Source organism: Melospiza georgiana, chromosome 4 (genome assembly GCF_028018845.1).
Source record: "Melospiza georgiana isolate bMelGeo1 chromosome 4, bMelGeo1.pri, whole genome shotgun sequence".
NCBI classification, from domain to species: Eukaryota; Metazoa; Chordata; class Aves; order Passeriformes; family Passerellidae; genus Melospiza; species Melospiza georgiana.
This window is the reverse complement of record NC_080433.1, coordinates 32,989,129-33,007,991: the sequence shown is the minus strand read 5'-3', so window position 1 is coordinate 33,007,991 and position 18,863 is coordinate 32,989,129. Positions and strand designations below refer to the sequence as shown.

The 18,863-nt window shown below is 43.9% G+C and overlaps 1 protein-coding gene across 4 annotated transcripts in view; it reads left to right on the top strand.

Annotated features, from left to right (window-relative positions):
• The window catches only part of TCF20 (transcription factor 20), a 128,854-nt gene that overhangs the window by 75,390 nt on the left and 34,601 nt on the right, over positions 1-18,863 (top strand). For all 4 annotated transcript variants that reach the window (XM_058022452.1, XM_058022449.1, XM_058022451.1 and 1 more), the window contains one exon: positions 7,670-13,291. In XM_058022452.1, the coding sequence (XP_057878435.1) occupies positions 7,706-13,291 (5,586 nt within the window). In that variant the 5' untranslated portion in view covers positions 7,670-7,705. The remainder of the gene's footprint in view (positions 1-7,669; positions 13,292-18,863) is intronic.

Genomic DNA, 18,863 nt, shown 5'->3' with positions numbered 1-18,863 from the left:
GAATAGAAAGGACAGATATATTACAGGTACTATTCAATATGGCCCTCATAAGTGTTCATCTTAGCAACTTGTCATCAAGGCTGGGGCTAGAGCTTAGTATGAAAAATGATAGAAGTTGATTAAAAATAATGTGTTAGGATGGTGGGTTTTTATTTCCTTCACTGTACAGTTCTGAGTGTTTTAGATATTGGATAAAGTTCTGCACAGAAAATGGGAGCTAGGGCAGATAGAACCTGACAACACTGCTTGCACTTTACTGTTTTCCTCTTGCAATTTATAATTGACGTCTCCCTTTCATTGTTGTGTAACTGAAAGGAGAAGGTTTAGTGAGAGCTGTGATGCCTCTGCTGAGCTTCCTGTCTTGCATCTCTGAGGAGGAGCAGATCAGAAGTGGTTCTTGAAGTGGGTGTTCAGATTTTGCTGTACTGCCAGAGCAGATATCACGTTTGGCTGCTTGAAGACATAGGGGGTATGGGCTCAGGTCAATTTGCAATAAGAGGTATGTAATGAAGTGATGAATTGCCCACATTTTTGGAGGACTAATCAGGTGGATTAGGATGTGCTATCAGCTGATTTGCGGCTTGGAGAAAAAAAAAAAAAGAGCTGAGGGTTCAGTATTATTTTCATTTTGGTTAGGAAGGGTAGTTCAACTATTGTGTAAAGACCAAGAGCCTTTTAAATATGAGCTCCTGATTTCAAGTGCCCTTCAGTGGCCACGCCACTTAAAACAGCTCCTGCTGTGTCTGTTTTGCTGGTGCAGATGTTTGTGTAATGATACAGTGAATGGCTCTGTCAGGTCAGAAATGGCTTTTCTCCCTCTCAGAATTTTCTTGACCAGATCAGTTCCCTGATGTGACTTGCTCGTGAGTGGCTGTGTTAACACCATAGAGAAGGCCAGACCTCTTCAGCTGACCCTATATGTGGGTCCAAAATCGTTGTTTTAATCTTCCACATAAATCTGACTGATTTGCATAGATTCTTACTAAAATAGCAGTGTCTGTAAAAATTTGGATGGATAACTTTCAACAAGGGGTTGGTAGATTTTTGAAAGCTATTTAAGTGCATCTGTGCTGTTGATTGAGACTGAGAACCAATGGCATAATAATAAAATCAAATACACACCATCAGCCAAAATTCTGCTGAACTTTGATCATTTGTTATATTTCTAGCAATACATTTTTTCATAGTACTACAACTTAAATACTGGCTTACAACAGAAGTTCTTGTCAAATTTCTTCTTCATGTTTAGGAATATGAATTTAACAGTACACTTCACTGAAAGTGCAAAGCTAAACTGGAGATGGTATTTTAGTTTTTTTCACTTAGTGAGTAAGGAAAACTTGCAGATGCAAAAAGTCTGTGTATTTCGTGGTGTTACAGAAATGGTTTTTTACAAAAATATTTTGGATGTGAGGGAGGAAAGCAGCAGCCAAGTAATAGCCACATGTGCAATTTGATTATTTTTTGTTGTAGCTTGTTTACATTGTGCCTTTTATTATAGCAGTTGAATGCTCTGAATATGTCTGCTCACATCTCCCCTGTGAGGTAGGAAGGTACACTGACTCAGGCTTGCTGTGGTTGGGCTTTTTGTGTGGTCACTTAAGGAAATACATGGAAAAAGATGTGAATGTAGATTTTATCTAGCACAATAATCTCCAGAGCATTCCCCTCTCTCAACTGACAAAGCTCACTGTGCTCCTTCTGCCACGCTCATCTGTTCCTCACCCATTCTGTGAGAACCATTTCCTTAATTGTTTGGATTTAAGCTCAATACATAATGACTTTCTGAAAAGCTGTACAGACATTTTGGTAAAGAAGGCATAGTGTGTCTGTGAGATGATGGAAGCTAGTTACAATCCACTTGGCCAAGCTGTAGCTCATTTGAGGAATTTTTTGATAAGTTTTCACTAGGAAGGACAAAACTAAGTTTTGCTGTTTTGTGGGGTTTTTCTGGTTGGGGTTTTTTTGTGGTGTGTTGGTTTTTTTTTTTTTTTTTTTTTTTTGTCAAGACCAGTATTACCACTGATTTGCAATGCATGTTGCTAATATGTGTTATTAATACGTACTTAAGCATGTGTAACCACTACATATGGTTTCTAAAACATGCTGTGAATTTTAGAATGATAAAATCTAGTTTCCATTAATGCAGTATTCTCGATTTAATTTAATTTTTATCTCCTTTACAAGATACTTCAGTTTAGCTACTTGCATAGGGTCTGGCGCTCTCTGTGGTAAGTGACTGTATCCTGTTTCAGCTTTGAGTGGTGTAGTAAGGTTTGTTTGACAGAATATATGATGGTGGCTTGGTGAGACCCAGATCTGACTAGTTTTTTCTAGAAGTGTGGTGGTGAATAATATCAGAAACATGACTTTTCAGAAAGAAGTGAGCAGTGAATGTTACTGCTTGGACAAACTGGTGACTGTTTGAAGGGCTGACTGTCTTGGTTTACTTCTATAGCACCCATAATGTTGAAAACAAGTTTTAATTATTCTCCTTTTTCTTTGAAAAAGGCATCAAATGTAGAAGAAATAAGTTATATCTGTTACTTTGTTAAATGTAGTCTTAGGTTTAATCTTTAAATTCATCTTCTCATGGCATAGGTGGCTGATTTGCCTTTTCTTAAAAGCAGCAGTGTTCCTCCAAAACTGAAACATGGTCAGTCTATTTCCAGCCATTGATCAGGTGTGCAGGTAATAACTCTGTACGTGCAGGAATGAGGGTTAGCAGCTTGGCCTTGACAACAGAAATGTACTCAGTACACGGAAATCCTTTTTTCCTCTGTTTCTGGCTGAATTTGGAACACGAGCATTATTTCTTACAAAATATACTCCTGAATTGTTCATACTCGGGTTCTGGCTTTTGAGATTGTTTTGGTTATGTGTGTTCTCTGCTAGTGTAAGAAGATAGAATGAGGAAGGACAAAAATAGTGATTTTTGCATTTTGTATGAGTTGTGGCAAGAAATGGCTGCAAACTTCTGTACATCTCTGTCACTTGCACAGCATTTAGCAAGTGAGTCTATTTTAATCAGAACTGTGGACACTCTGTAACCCTCCCAACTTCTTAGTGTACATTTTGGCCTGTGGAAATACTGTCTTACTGTTCATCACCTGCCTGTAAATGCATTTTCTTCCCTGATAAGCATGCTAGGAAGTGAGAGGCTTTTGACAGAGCACTAAAGATATATTGCGTTTGACTGCTGCCTGAGACTTCTCTGCACAGATGGATCGCGGTAGTCAACCCAAATCTAAAGAAAATTTAACGAAGCGGAAAGACCTCACTTATGTCCTACTGAATGAGCTGGTGGTGGTTTCATTTGCTCCTTTATAGGCTTATAGTCAAGAATTAGGCGTGTCCACACAGTATTTTGGTTTTTGGTTCACTTGTTATGAGCTGTCTGTAGTGATGCATTACTATGTTGGCATCAGTGTTACATGGGGAGATCTGGGCAGCTGTCCTGTTATTTGTCCAGTCTTTGATAATCAGGGCTGAAAGAGCTGTAAAGGTTTATGTGGCTGTGAAGGAAAGCCTAGCATGGTACATTGCAGAAGATCATCTCACAGAGTGATCTTGATGTGGGAGTACTGATGAGTTTCTTAATCAGCGCTGGTCAGGGGCACTCTGATGCACATGGGGGAGCCATTGAAAGATGCTTACATGCTATTGACTGACGTTGGATAATCTTGCATACAGCAAGGTCACAATGCAGTAGCTTCATATTTTGAGTAACTCCTGTGTTAACAAATTTCTGTGAGGCTGTTTCAAATGATTAAACAGGAGAGAAAATCTGCATTATGCTTAAAAATAAGTTCACATGAAGAAGGTCAATTGATACAGTGCTTGAAATAACTTCACACGTTTCACAAATAAGTCTGAGATTTGGGTAAGAGGACCTATTGCTTCTTCCTATTCAAGACTTCTGTGCAGTGATTCTGTAAGTGAGGCTGTTTTTTATCAGCCACACAAACTTGTAATATGTTTCCTTTGTTCCTGCCAGGTTGAAGGCAAATTTTGATCAGTGGGCTACTGGGGGAGAAATGAATGTGTTGGAGCAAAGTGTAACTGCTTAGCTCGGTGAGTGTAGTCTGCAGTGTCTAGATGGATGTGCCTAGATGGCTCTACAGCTACAGGCTGTAAATACTTTAAAGTCATGCAGCTTTACTGAGAGAGCTGCATGCACGTGTAGCAAGAGCGTAGGTGTGACACTGGAGTAGTGAAAACTGTGCCAGACTCTTACCTTCCCTTTGAATAAACGAAGATGTTGCATCTTGTGTGTGTTGGAAAGTACTGTAAATGTGTGTAATTTGTGGCTGTTAACAAAATACTTGTTTGGAGGCAGGACTTGGTCCCTTCTGCTGGGGATGGCATTATGGATGTGTACTGGCATTATGGAGTTTTATATGATTGTGTTGTAGTCTCCAGTTGGCAGGTGCTGCATTGTCCTCTTGAGATCATGCATGAGGAGGAGTATGTACCAGCTGAAAATGTTTTCTTTAAAGGCTTCCAGTAAAAAAATAATAAAACAGATACTTTTTTTACATGTGGGTGGGGAGAGACTTTGAAGGCCTTATCTATCTGAATGTATTTTATTAACAAGACTTGTCCAGGGGATTATTCTCAGTGGTTTTGCTCAGAGTATAGCACTTAGATATACGCACTTTACAGGGCTGTAACTATTAAGAAAGGCTATTGCAGTAGTAATTCTAATAGTTCTGTATTTATAGCACATTAATGACAGGAAATGTGCTATATGTCTGAAGTTATCAGTGATGTAATGGGTTGGATCACATTCTATCTTTTTTTACTCCTGTTATTAATGAAATGCCTTTTTTCTTTTTGGCAGCTATTCTACTGAATATGTTACTCAAGTTAGTCTCCTTGTGAGATACTCAAAGCAAGTATTGTCCTGGTGAAAACTTCTTATTTGTTTGTCAGGGTAAATTCCAAGAATGAAAAAAAAATAAATTGAAGGATAAAAATCTGATCTCCCTGTTTTGAGTTAGCATACATAACTTCTGGACTAAATAAATGTTACATGATTGCATGAGATTATGGAGGATAAGAATTTGTGCCTTGGTTGACCTTTACTGTATCTCTGTTCTTAACGGCATTTTTACAGCATCTTGTGTTGTTTCTGTTCATTATATAATTAAAATTCCTCTTTTTTAATAGTGAACAAGTCTTAAGACTGTTTGCCAGCATTGTTAACATACATTAGTTTGAAAATGTAGAAGTTTTCATGGCTGTGGGTAGAGTTACAGCGAGCCAATATCATTCAGCGATTAAAGTTTTTGTATGATGTAATGCAAAGAGGCTTCCTGAGATCTTGTCCAGACTATGCAGAGTAAGCTTTGGTAAAGCCATGTTTAAAAACTGGGTGTGAGATTCTGTGGGAGACTGAGCCTGTGAGAGGATGGCAGTGTTGCTTTCATGAAAAGAGAATGGGTGCCAAGCACGTGGTAGCCAGGGTGTGCACAGTCTCCATGGCAAGTGAATGTTGCTGATTGCAGAGCCCCACACTGCTTATCTAGAGAGCTGCTTTTAACATCTGCCAGTTGCAGTAGATATTCTCTTACCTTTAGCTTGATAACTTTCTTCTATGTATGTTCTTTTTTCCCCTCATTTTTTTGCCTTAACAGCAAGTCACACAAAAAAAGAAAGAAGCTTACCTTAGGTATCCTAATTTTAGTCCTACCCCGGTAGGGCTGGAGCTTCAAACTAATAAAACATCAGAAGCAGTAATTCAGAAAAAGGAGGAGCTTATCCATAATAAGCCTGAACTGGACAGATTGGCACACTGTGGCATTCATAGAAGTGTTATTCATGTGATATATGTAGTCTTTAAAATGCTAAAAAAGTGGAAGTTCAGCAGAACAGCAGATCCCTCTTATTGCACTTAAAATATAAGATTAAAACAGCAGTAAAGTTGACTTCCTAGAAGAAGAGAGACAGAATTTGAGGTATAAACAATTTGACAGTTCCCTTTTGATTCCAGTAATATTATTGTGTGCATCAATCTGCATGAACCAAGGCTGTAACATAAAGTTAGAGGAAAGGGGCTGCAGAGACATGCAGTGCTGTGGGGTGGTTTTGTACCTGTGTGTTCTTTAGCCTACACACACAGATAGTAGAAGATGAAAGACTCCAGAGTCTTCTTCAGGTAACATACATGTTAGTTAAAAAAATAACCTTGGTAGGCAGATGGGAAAAGAACTGGATGCCAAATCTTGCCTGCATCTCATTTGTGGTTTTTTTTTTTTTTTTTTGAGAGTTTGGTGATCTACTTGAACAAAACTTAAGTGCAAATCTAGAAATTAAATGGGTTCAGCTGAATGTGGCAAACACAAAACGTGGCTAAATATGAAAACATAATGCAGGCAATTTTTCCAGGAGGTCTCCAATCTGAGGAGTTGGGGTTTTGTTTCCTGGAAAAGTGTGTGCATTGTCTTAACATTCTTTTAAAGGAAAGAGTCTGTCCAGGTGGCTTTATCCATATTTTTTTTCAGGAAGAGAAAACCACAAGGTGTTTCAGACATGAAGTGCTTGTGTCATCTGTTAATTTGGGGGTTTTGTTTTGTTTGGTTGGTTTTGGTTTTTTGTTTGTTTGGCTTTGGTGTTTAAAGGCAGTGTACATGCATGTACTTGTTCATTTCCATACTTTTCTTAATGCATCTAGTAATGTGACAGGCTTTTATAGAGGGACTAGCCAGGGTCCCCAGACAATTCTGCAGTTGTGGTCCAGTCCTTGAGGGTGAGTCATAATTCCACATACTGAATAATATGTTGAAATACAGAGGAGAGCCTTCCTGGAGTTTGTTTACTTATGAGTTGCTTATGTAAGTGTAGATGCTCATACACAGTATTCCAAAATATATTCTGACTGGCAAGTGTTTTCAGTTCTGTTTCATTCAAGGTAATATAGAAATCCTGAGGAATGAAGTTCTAGACTGTTTTGCTTAAATAGAGTGAACTTGTTTTAACTTTCCATCCTGTAAAGCAAAGCAGATGGCTGGGGGGAAAATGTGATGTGTTGTCTTGTGTTGGTTTTCACGTAGGGGTGTCACTGGAGTTACTCGGGAACTGAGCATTGAGTATGCTGGTGCCAGTTCTTTCACACACTCACATGGATCCTTTCATTGGATTGTCTTGATTTGAGCTTTGGTCAATTGTATCTTGAGTGTTTGCTTATAGAGATCTTCCTGGTGTGAAACATGGACCTTGGGTATCATTCCTGTGGTAAATCCAAGGGTGGTTTGAAAACATTGCAGGGTTCTTGTTACATCTCTAAGCGTGGTAGCAAAATACTTGGATTACTCCCAGTATTAGCCCTAGGGAATAGTTGGATGGTGAGGATTGCTCTCATTTGCTTTGCAAATATTGTTGGAAGTTTCTCTCTTTAGGGGCACAAAACCACAGCCAGTAAGTAAATGATGGTGGGGAAATATCAATGCTGGAAGTGCAAGTGCACTCCAACTGGTAGTAGGCTACTGGCCTGCATCATGTAGAAGATTGGCAGGTTGCAAGACAAGGGGGTTAAACACTGATGTACCAGGAAGTAGAAGAGAAATACTAAGTTTTAATTGCTGTTGAAGCAGGGAAATTGAGTGGGGTACTGGTGTGACTGAGAAACATACCTTTTTTTTTTCCCTCTCTTTTTCTCCATATTTAGGAGGGCTTTCGAGCTGCTGCTCTGCTGCTGAACAGCATGCAGTCCTTTCGGGAGCAAAGTAGTTATCACGGAAACCAGCAGAGCTACCCGCAGGAAGTGCACACTTCATCCCGACTGGAAGAGTTCAGCCCCCGCCAGCAGGCCCAGATGTTCCAGAGCTTTGGAGGAGGTGCTGGCAGTGGACGTCGTGGAGCAACAGGAGCCTCTACAGCAATGCCTGGTGAGAGCTCTGGCCATCAGAGCTACCAAGGTTTCAGAAAAGAAGCAGGAGAGTTTTACTATATGGCTGCCAACAAAGATCCAGTGGTATCAGGAGGGCAGCAGCCGCCTCAGCGCAGGCCTTCTGGACCAGTACAGAGCTATGGGCCCCCTCAAGGGAGTAGCTTTGGGAGTCAGTATGGGAGTGAGGGACATGTGGGCCAGTTCCAAACACAGCACTCAACCCTTGGGGGTGTATCCCACTATCAACAGGATTATACTGGTCCTTTTTCTCCAGGGAGTGCCCAGTATCAGCAGCAGGCTTCTAGCCAGCAGCAGCAGGTGCAGCAGCTGAGACAGCAGATCTATCAATCTCATCAGCCTTTACCCCAGGCTTCCAGCCAGTCTGCTTCTAGCACCTCACACTTGCAGCCAATGCAGCGTCCATCCACCCTGCCTTCCTCTGCTTCAGGCTACCAGTTACGAGTGGGTCAGTTCAGCCAACACTATCAGCCACCTTCGTCATCCTCCTCCTCCTCTTTCCCTTCCCCACAGCGTTTTGGCCAGTCAGGACAGAATTATGACGGAAGCTACAACGTGAATTCTGGGTCGCAGTACGAAGGCCATGCTGTGGGTTCCAATGCACAGGCCTATGGCACCCAGTCAAACTACAGCTTTCAGACTCAACCGATGAAAAGCTTTGAGCAGTCTAAGCTGCCCCAGAGTGGGCAGCAGGGGCAGCAGCAACAACACCCACCTCAGCACGTAATGCAGTATTCAAATGCTGCCACCAAACTCTCTCTTCAAAGTCAAGTGGGACAGTACAGCCAGACTGAAGTTCCTGTAAGATCACCGATGCAGTTCCACCAAAACTTCAGTCCAATCTCTAATCCATCTCCTGCTGCATCTGTGGTTCAGTCTCCAAGCTGCAGCTCTACCCCTTCTCCACTCATGCCAGGTGGAGAAAATCTCCAGTGTGGGCAGGGCAACATGTCCATGGGTTCTCGAAACCGGATCCTGCAGATGATGCCTCAGCTTAGTCCTACACCATCTATGATGCCAAGCCCCAATGCTCATGCGAGTGGATTCAAGGGGTTTGGACTGGAAGGACTGCAGGAAAAAAGGCTCACAGATCCAGGACTCAGCAGCCTGAGTGCTCTAAGTTCTCAAGTTGCCAATCTGCCCAACACAGTCCAGCACATGTTGCTCTCAGATGCCTTGGCACCTCAGAAAAAAAGTTCCAAAAGATCATCCTCTTCCAAGAAGGCTGACAGCTGCACCAACTCAGAAGGCTCCTCCCAGGCCGAGGAGCAACTCAAGTCTCCCATGGCAGAGTCCCTGGATGGTGGCTGTTCCAGTAGTTCAGAGGATCATGGGGAAAGGGTGAGACAGCTGAGTGGCCAGAGTACCAGCTCAGACACCACTTACAAAGGGGGTAATTTAGAGAGACCCAACTCCTCACCAGCACAAGGTTCTCAGAATGAGCCGTCAAAACTCAGCAGCAGTCCTGCAGCTAGGGAGGATGTGGCTTCCCCTGATGGGAAGGAAGCTGTGGTGGCTGTGGAAAATGCCCCGAAAGTGAATGAAAAGGCAGTTGGGGTGATTGTGTCCCGGGAAGCCATGGCAGGAAGAGTAGAAAAGTCAGGGGGACAAGATAAACCTGCACAAGATGATGCTTCCACAGCCTCTCAAGCACCAGCTAGCACTAGTGGAGCAAAAGAAGCTGGGCATGCAGGGACACAGCAAGAGACTCAAGGAGGAGGTAAAGGGAGCAAAAGTGGCGATAACACTAACCATAATGGGGAGGGGAACAGCCAGCCTGGTCATGCAGTTGTTGGGCCAAATTTTCCTGCAAGAACAGAATCTTCCAAGTCTCCTGGCAGTTTAAGATACAGCTACAAGGATAATATAGCACCTGGTATACAGAGAGGTATTGGTGGCTTTCCACAGTATCCATCTGGTCAAGAAAAGGGAGATTTTCCAGGGCATAGTGAGCGCAAAGGCCGTAATGAGAAGTTTCCTAGCCTCCTCCAAGAGGTTTTACAGGGGTACCACCATCATCCAGACAGAAGGTACTCTAGGAATGCGCAGGAGCATTCTGGGATGGCTGGGAGTTTGGAGGGAGCCATGAGACCCAATGTTTTAATTAGTCAAACCAATGAATTGACCAATAGAGGCCTCTTGAACAAAAGCATGGGGTCCCTCCTAGAGGGCCCTCACTGGGGTCCCTGGGATAGGAAGTCTAGCAGCGCAGCTCCAGACATGAAGCAGATAAATTTAGCTGATTACCCTATTGCTAGAAAGTTCGATGTGGAGTCTCAGTCTGCTGCCCATGAGGCAGGAGCACTCTCAGAGAGGAGATCAGTGATCTGTGACATATCCCCATTAAGGCAACTTGTAAGAGATCCTGGCCCTCACCCCATAGGGCACATGGGTCCTGAGGCCAGAAGCGGAAGGAGTGAACGTCTTGCCCCTGGCTTGAGCCAGTCAGTAATACTCCCTGGTGGTTTAGTATCCATGGAAACAAAGATGAAAGCTCACAGTGGGCAAATAAAGGAAGAAGATTTTGAGCAGTCGAAGAGCTCAGCTAGTCTAAACAATAAAAAAACAGGAGACCATTGTCATCCTGCTGGCATCAAGCATGAATCTTTTCGAGGCAATGCCAGCCCTGGAGCTGCAGTCTCTGATGCTGCTCCAGACTACATGCCCCAGCAGGACACCAGATCGACACAGATGAGACGAGGACCTGGCAGAACTGGAAGGGGTAAATCACCCTCTCAATATCAGGATCTTGCTGATAAGCTGAAAATGTCACCAGGCAGAAGCAGAGGCCCAGGTGCAGATCTGCATCACATGAACCCACACATGACACTATCTGAAAGAGTTAGCAGGGGTTCCTTGCATTCTGTCTACCCTCAGAATTCAGAAGGCCCATCTCTGGCTTCAGCATATCACACCAATGCTAGGCCTCATGCTTTTGGTGACCCCAACCAGAGTCTGAATTCCCAGTATCATTACAAGAGACAGATATACCAGCAACAGCAAGAAGAATACAAAGACTGGGCAAGCAGCGCTGCTCAGGGTGTGATTGCTGCAGCTCAGCACAGGCAGGAAGGAGCAAGGAAGAGCCCAAGACAGCAGCAGTTTCTGGAAAGAGTAAGGAGTCCCTTAAAAAATGACAAGGATGGAATGATGTACCTTCAAGGTAGCTCTTACCATGATACTGGAAGCCAGGAAGCTGGGCGCTGTGTCATGGGGAGTGACAGTACTCAGAGCAAATGCGCCGAACTGAAACATGGCAGCCAGAAGTTGCAGCATCATGAATCTGGTTGGGACCTCTCTCGGCAAACTTCTCCTGCCAAAAGCAGCGGCCCTCTTGGAGCAGCCAACCAAAAAAGATTTTGCCCTCAAGAGAGCGATGGGCATCGACGAGAGGAATCTACAGATTTGCCCAAGCCTAGTAATGCTATGCTTAGGCTCCCTGGCCAGGAGGACCAGTCTCCACAGAACCCATTAATTATGAGGAGGAGGGTCCGTTCTTTCATCTCTCCTATCCCTACCAAAAGACAGCCACACGATATGAAGAACAGTGGCAGTGACGATAAAGGGCGACTGATGACTTCAGCAAAAGAAGGAGCTGATAAAACATACAACTCCTATGCTCATTCATCTCAAAGCCAAGATGCTGGCAAATCAGTTGCAAAGGGAGATTCCTTCAAGGACCTGCCAAGTCCTGATAATAGGAATTGTCCTGCTGTTTCCCTCACAAGCCCGGCAAAGACCAAAATATTGCCCCCAAGAAAGGGGCGAGGATTAAAACTGGAAGCTATTGTTCAGAAAATTACATCTCCCAATATTAGGAGAAGTGTTTCTACCAACAGTACTGAAACTGGTCCAGATACTGTCACTCTTGATGACATCCTGTCCCTCAAGAGTGGGCCTGAAGGAGGAAATGTGGCTGGACATGGACCAGAGGCTGAGAAAAGAAAAGGAGAGATACCAGATCAAGTGGGGCCAGCAAGCCAGGATACAAGTGGTGAAAAAACTGTTCCAAGATCTTCAGAAGAGTGGCAAAGCAGCGAGGATGATAAAAACAAAAAAGAGGTCCCTGAAACCACCAGTATTGGCAAAGAGGGAGGAGGATCCAGTGCAGCACCACCACCTTCTCAGAAGTCAGGTGGTCAGGGAAGGTCTGATGGATCTGTAAGTGGAGCTGGAACTCTGACGTTTTCTGACTCAAAAACAATCTCCCCTTCCAGTGTGTTCATTTCTGAACCAAATCCAAAGTCTGAGGAAAAAGATGGAGATGTGACAAACATTTCACCCAAGCCAGATGGTTTCCCTCCAAAGGGATATTTCCCCTCTGGAAAGAAAAAAGGGAGGCCAATTGGGAGTGTGAACAAGCAGAAGAAGCAGCAGCAACAGCAGCAGCTGCCTGTGCCCCCGCCTCCCCCGCCAGCACCATCACAGCCTGCAGAAGGGGTGGGTGCTGGTGAGCCAAAGCCCAAGAGGCAAAGGAGGGAGAGGCGAAAACCTGCAGCACAGCCACGGAAGCGGAAGCCTAGACGGGCTGCTCCAATCGTGGAGCCTCAAGAACCAGAGATCAAGCTTAAATATGCTACCCAGTCTGTAGATAAAACTGACTCCAAGAATAAGTCCTTTTTCCCTTATATTCATGTGGTAAACAAGTGTGAATTAGGCGCTGTGTGCACAATCATAAACGCGGAGGAAGAGGAGCAGAACAAATTGGTGAGGGGTCGGAAAGGACAGAGGTCTTCAACACCCCCTCCCAGCAATGCAGAGAGCAAAGTGCTGCCCACCTCAACTTTCATGCTGCAAGGCCCTGTAGTAACGGAGTCTTCTGTCTTGGGGCATCTGGTTTGCTGCCTGTGTGGCAAATGGGCCAGCTATCGTAACATGGGTGACCTCTTTGGTCCTTTCTACCCCCAGGATTATGCAGCTACCTTGCCCAAGAATCCGCCTCCAAAGAGGGCCACAGAAATGCAGAGCAAGGTCAAGGTACGGCACAAAAGTGCTTCTAATGGTTCCAAGACAGATACTGAAGAGGAGGAGGAACAGCAACAACAGAAGGAACAAAGAAGCCTGGCTGCTCATCCCCGCTTTAAGAGGCGGCACCGCTCTGAGGACTGTGGCGGAGCCTCTCGGTCACTTTCAAGGGGAGCTTCTTGTAAAAAAGCATCCGCTGATGGTGGCAGTGCTGGTGAAAAGACTCCTTTGGACTCAAAACCATCTATGCCCACTTCAGAAGGTGGCACTGAGCTGGAGTTACAAATTCCTGAACTACCTCTTGACAGCAATGAATTTTGGGTCCATGAGGGTTGTATTCTCTGGGCCAATGGGATCTACCTGGTCTGTGGCAGGCTCTATGGGCTGCAGGAAGCTGTGGAGATTGCGAGAGAGATGGTGAGTACCTGACCTTACTATACACAATTATTTTCTTTCATTAGCAAATATATGCCATTTGGAATACTGTTTTTCCTTGTTCTTCTCTCATGTCTTAAACAGCCATTTTTTATCTTTAATCAATCTGTAGTGATGTCCTATTGATGACCTCATTTAGATCTCTGCCACACGTGATCAGATAAGATTTTTTGGACATCAAAAAGTTGGGTGCTTATTATCTAGTAAAAGTTCTGGATGTCCAAAGGCTTTCTCATGACTACAGTGGTCTCTTTGCCCTTCCTTCTTCTATTCTGTTAGATATTTAGTGTTCTCTAGGGCTCTTCTTGGAGTCATAGAGTGAAAGGACAAGTGGTAGCAGACACAAATTGCAGCAAAGAAAGTTCTAGTTCAGTTGGCAAAAAATTTCAGTGAGGCTAATCAGACATTGGATTGAGGGTGGGGAAATGACAGAAAAGCTGTGGAATGCCCTGGTTTTGGAGATGTGGTTCTGGGCAGAGCCCTAAGCATCTTTACATCTCAAGGTGGATCTACCTTGGAAGTTGGCTCTGCTTTCAGCAGGGGCTCCTTCCAGTGTGAGTTACTCTGCACTATAATACATACTACACAGCTGTAGGAGAATTTGCAGTCCTTACAAAATAAGGTGGATAGAGCAGAATTGCACAAAGGTCTGTAAGCTTTGAGGGAAATATTTTGGGCTTAGTATCGATGAGTTCAGCATTCACAAATGACACTGGTAATTTACTTTCTCCAGAGAGGAAGTACACTATGAGTGAGAAGTAATAGGTAAAATTAAAGCTGGGACAAAGGAAAAACTTTTTTCACTACTGTCTGATTGTGGATGGACACGTTCTTTCCTGAGGCAGAAGCTTTAAAACCACAGTTATGTGCCTTGCTTTGCCATTGTCACTATCCTGCATTGCGTTTTTTATGGTTATCTTTTTTTGTATTGTTCTCTGTCTTGGGTCAGACCATGGAAGAGGCATAGAACTACTTTTTCCTGTTGCCTTCAGGTTCTTCCTTTTCTAAACAGTGTTGGGATCCAGTTTTTATCTTCTTTCCTCTGTATTGTTACGTACAGCGTGCTTGTTTCCTCCCCATGAGCTTTTTCTCTGCAAGTTTGATTCCTGGCTTGTTCTAAATTTTCACTCAACTGTTCTTTGACAGTAATTACATGCTTCTCTGCCCTAACTTGATTTGGCTTGCATTCTTGTTTCTAGTCTCTCATTAAACATAGTCAGTTAATTTCATTTGGTTTTCATCGAGCCATGCCCGCGTGCTTGTTCTGATGCAACTGCTGAATTTCTTATCTCTGATAATTGCAAGGTTTCTTTCAGGTCCTCCACCACCATTCGGATTCTACTGGCAGTGTGGCCTGCTTTCATTTGTCTGGTAGTTCACCAGTACTTAGAATTTGTATCTCTCCAGCCTGATTTTCCCTTTTTACTGTGTGTAGGGTGTGTCTTTCACTTAGAATTCTGGTTTTCCCAATAGCAAATGCCTCTTTTACAAGTTCTTGAACCGCTTGAGTTATCCTCCAGTGATCCTTTTTGTGTCCCTGTTTGTGCAAAGGACATAAGCCCAGCTGTGCTCAAACATGCTGTGTTGAGAGGCTCTAATCAAACTTGTTCAATAATAGCAGCCCGTTATCCACATTTTCATGTGGGTTTTTGCATGTTGTTTGACGTCTAGTTCTTTCTCTGCGTGGAATCTTTGACTTTCTGATTGAATATGCTTTGGCTTACCCTTTAGCACTTCCTTCCAACTGTTACAATCATCTCCTACTTACAAGTAAAATTTTTTTTTCCTCTTCTTCTTAACCGTTTCATCTGCCTTTATGGCACCTTACAAAAATATCTCCTTATCTCCCTTGAACTTTGTGTTCTTTTCCTCTACCTCTTTCCCTCAATCAGTTCCTCTATCTTTTCTTTTCCCTCATAATGCCAGTAGAAATAAGTGTTTCTCTTTTTTTTAAGAAAAAAAAAGGTACAAAATGCTCGCGGCCTCTCTTGCCTTTGCAACTACTTCTTAATTTCCTTTTTCTTTTTTCATCTCAAAGTTCTTTAAGTGCATTGTCTGGGGCTCTTGTCCTCCACTGTGGCTTCAGTTGTGCTCTACTGCAATTGTAATCAGTGTTTATGGTGATCTTTTCCCAGTTAAGGTTCAGATCCAGTGCCTAATTTTCCATTTTTCTGTCGACTAGATTATCACTATCAGCTGTGCTGCTTTTGAAGTGTTGTTCCACCTTTGTTTCCTGCCTGTGTCTTTTGATTACCTCCTTGCTTTCCATTGTATTTTTCAGAGAGGCTGTTTTTCATTACTTCATGCTTTTTTTGTGGGGCTCACTGAAGTTTGCTTGTCCCTTTTTTTTTTTTCTATCCTGGAATAGCATGCTTTTGAGTAGCTCTTGGTAACTCAATCACTTTCTTCCAGAGTCTTGTAGAGCGTCCATTTTTCTCCAGATTCATGTTATTTCGATACAAACTTAAAAATTGTTCTTGAATTCATAGTGAGTTTCCAAAATCTCACTTTAAAACATTGCTTTTAATCTACATTATCCTTAATCCATTGTCTGTAATTTTATTCTGATTTTCATGTCACTCAGATTCACAATCTCATTTGATTTTAAAACTATTTCTTCCTAATCCTTCCTATTTAAGGCTGCAAGAAATACTGCTTACTTTTGGTATATGATAAATAATATGTAGTCTTTCAGTGCTCTCCACTTTCTGTCTAGATCCGTTTTTTAACTGTTCATAAGACTGAACTTTCAGAGTCAGGGACAATTGTCTTGTGTGTACATTTTGTTTTGCTATAGAATCATAGAATGATTTGAATTAGAAGCAGCCTTAAAGATCAAACCCCCTGCTGTGGGTAGGGACACCTTCTACTAGAGCAGGCTGCCCAGGGCCCCATCCAATCTGGCCTTGAACACTTCAAGGAATGGGCTGTCCACAACTGCTCTGGAAGGCTTGTTCCAATGCCTCACCACCCTCACAGTAAAGAATTTCTTCCTAATACCTAAGTTAAATCTACTCTCAGTTTGAAACCATTCACCCTTGTCCTGTCACTGCATGTTCTTGTGAATAGCCTCTCTCTTCTATGTTCCCTTCAGCTAGTGGAAGGCCACAATTAAGTCACCCCAAGGCCTTCTCTTTTCCAGACTGAACAATCCCAGTTCTTTCAGCCTTTCCTTGTAAGGAGAGATGCTCTGCCCCTTAAATCATTTTGGTGGCCTTCTCTGGACTTGCAAAGACTGTCTTGGTCTTTTTGCATAGACCAAAAAGGTCTATGTCCTTTTTTGTGCAGAAGACCCCAGAGCTGGATGCAGCACTGCAGGTGGGGTCTCACCAGTGCAGAGCAAAGGGGCAGAATCCCCTCCTTCATCCTTTGCCCACGCTGCTTTGGATGCAGCCCAGGATACAACTGGCTTTCTGTGCTGTGAGTGCCATTGCTGGGTTGTGTCCAGCCTCTTGTCCACCTGCACTCCCAAATCCTTCTTGGCAAGGCTGCCCTTGATCACTTCATGCCCCAGCTGGTGTTGATACCAGGGGTTGCCCCAACCCAGGTACAGCACCTTGCTCTGGGTCTTGTTAAACCTCATGAGATTCCCATGTGCTCACTCTCGAGTCTGTTCTGATCCCTATGGCTGGCATCCCATCCTTCAGGTGAGTGAAGAGCACCACTCAGCTTGGTCCCTTCATCTGTGTCATTAATGAAGACATTAAATAACTCTGGTGCCAACGCAGACCCCTGAGGGACACCACTGTCACTGATGCCCACTGGGACTCTGAGCTGTTGATCACTACCCTCTGGATCTGACTGTCTGACCAATTCCTAATCCATCTAATGCGACAAATCTGTCACTCTTCAGTTTGGAGAGAAGGAGAAGGGTGTTGTGTGGGACTGTCAAAAGCCTTACATTTCAAAAGCATTACATATGAATTACATCCTCACCCTTTCCCAGGGAGGGAGGAGTCACTCTGTCATAGAAAGCCACTAGGTTGGTCGTGCAGGACTTGTCCTTTGGTGAAGCTGTGCTGGCTGTCCTGAATCACCTCCCTGTCCCCTGTGTGCCTTAGCACAGCTTCTAGGAGGATCTGTTCCATGATCTTCCCAGGCACAGTGGTGAGGCTGACAGGTTGGTAGTTCCCAGGGTCCTCCTTTCTGCCCTTTTTACAGATGTGTACAATGTTTCCCTTTTTCCACTCACCTGGGGTTTCACCTGACTACCAACTTTTCAAATACCATGGAGCGTGGTTTAGGAATTACATCAGCAGACTCTCTCAGCAATCTCAAATCCATCTTTTCAGATCCCATGGACTTGTGTACATTCATGTTCCTTAGGTGTTCATTAACCTGATCTTTGCATACAGTGGGAGGAACACTTGCCTGCCTCAGTCCCCATCCTGTCATCCATCCACTTGAGAGGTGTGGGAAGAGAGGTTGCCATTGAAGACTGAGGCAAAAAATTTGTTGAGTACCTCAGCCTTCTCCTCGTCCATTGTTAGCTGTTTGCCAGCATTGTTTATGGTAGGGAGTACACCTTCTTTGTCCTTCCTTTTCTGGTTAACCTACCTGTAGAAGACCTTCCTGTTATTCTTTGCATTCCTTTTCAGGTTCAGTTCCAGCTTTGCCTTGGCCTTCTCCGCACTATCCCTGCACAACGGAACTTCATCCCTATACTCTTCCCATGTTACCTGTCCTTGTTTCCACTGCCTGTGTCTTTGTTTCTTTCCCTTTGGTTTGACCAAGAGTTCCCTACTCAGCCATCCAGTCTGTTGCCTTCCTTGCTCACTTTCTTGCTTCTGAGAATTGCTAGCTCTTGAACTCTATAGAAGACTTCCATAAAAATCTGCCAGCTCATTTCTGCGCCTGTGTTCCTGAGGGCAGTCTCCCAGGGTACCCTATTGACTATCTCCTTGAGGAGCTGGAAGTTTGCTTTCCTGAAGTTCAGGGGCTTAACTTTACTCCTTACCTGACCCATATCACTCAGGACTGCAAAATCCACCAATGCACGATTGCTCCAACCCAGACTGCCTCCCATCTTGACATTCCCAGTTAGTTCATTTATACTGGTGATCATCAAATCCAGTATCAAGTTCCCTGTGGTAGGGCTGGCACCTGGCTCAAGGAGCTATCTTCCATGCATTGCAGGAGTCTCCTGGATTGCCTGCAGTTACCTTGGTGCTTTCCCAGTAGCTGTCAGGGTGGCTGAAGTCCCCCAGCAGGACTGGAGCATGTGAGCACCACACCTCCTGTGACTGGGGCAGGAAGGCTTTGTCAGTGGGCTCCCCTTGGTCAGGCAGCTGTGGCAGACCCCGGCCTCAGGGCTCCTTTGTTACCTCAGTGTCTGATTTTTATCCACAGTATTTCAGCCTGCTCATGGCTGTTCTTCAGAGACAGCTCTTCACACTCAATGCACCTCTTGACATGGAGGGCAACCCCTCCACCTCTCCCTCCTTTCTGTCTCCTGAACAGCTCGTAGCCATTGATAGTCACACTTCAGTCACACAGTTTGTCCCACCAAGTTTCAGTAATGGCAACAAGGCCATGACTTTCCAGCAGCATGGTG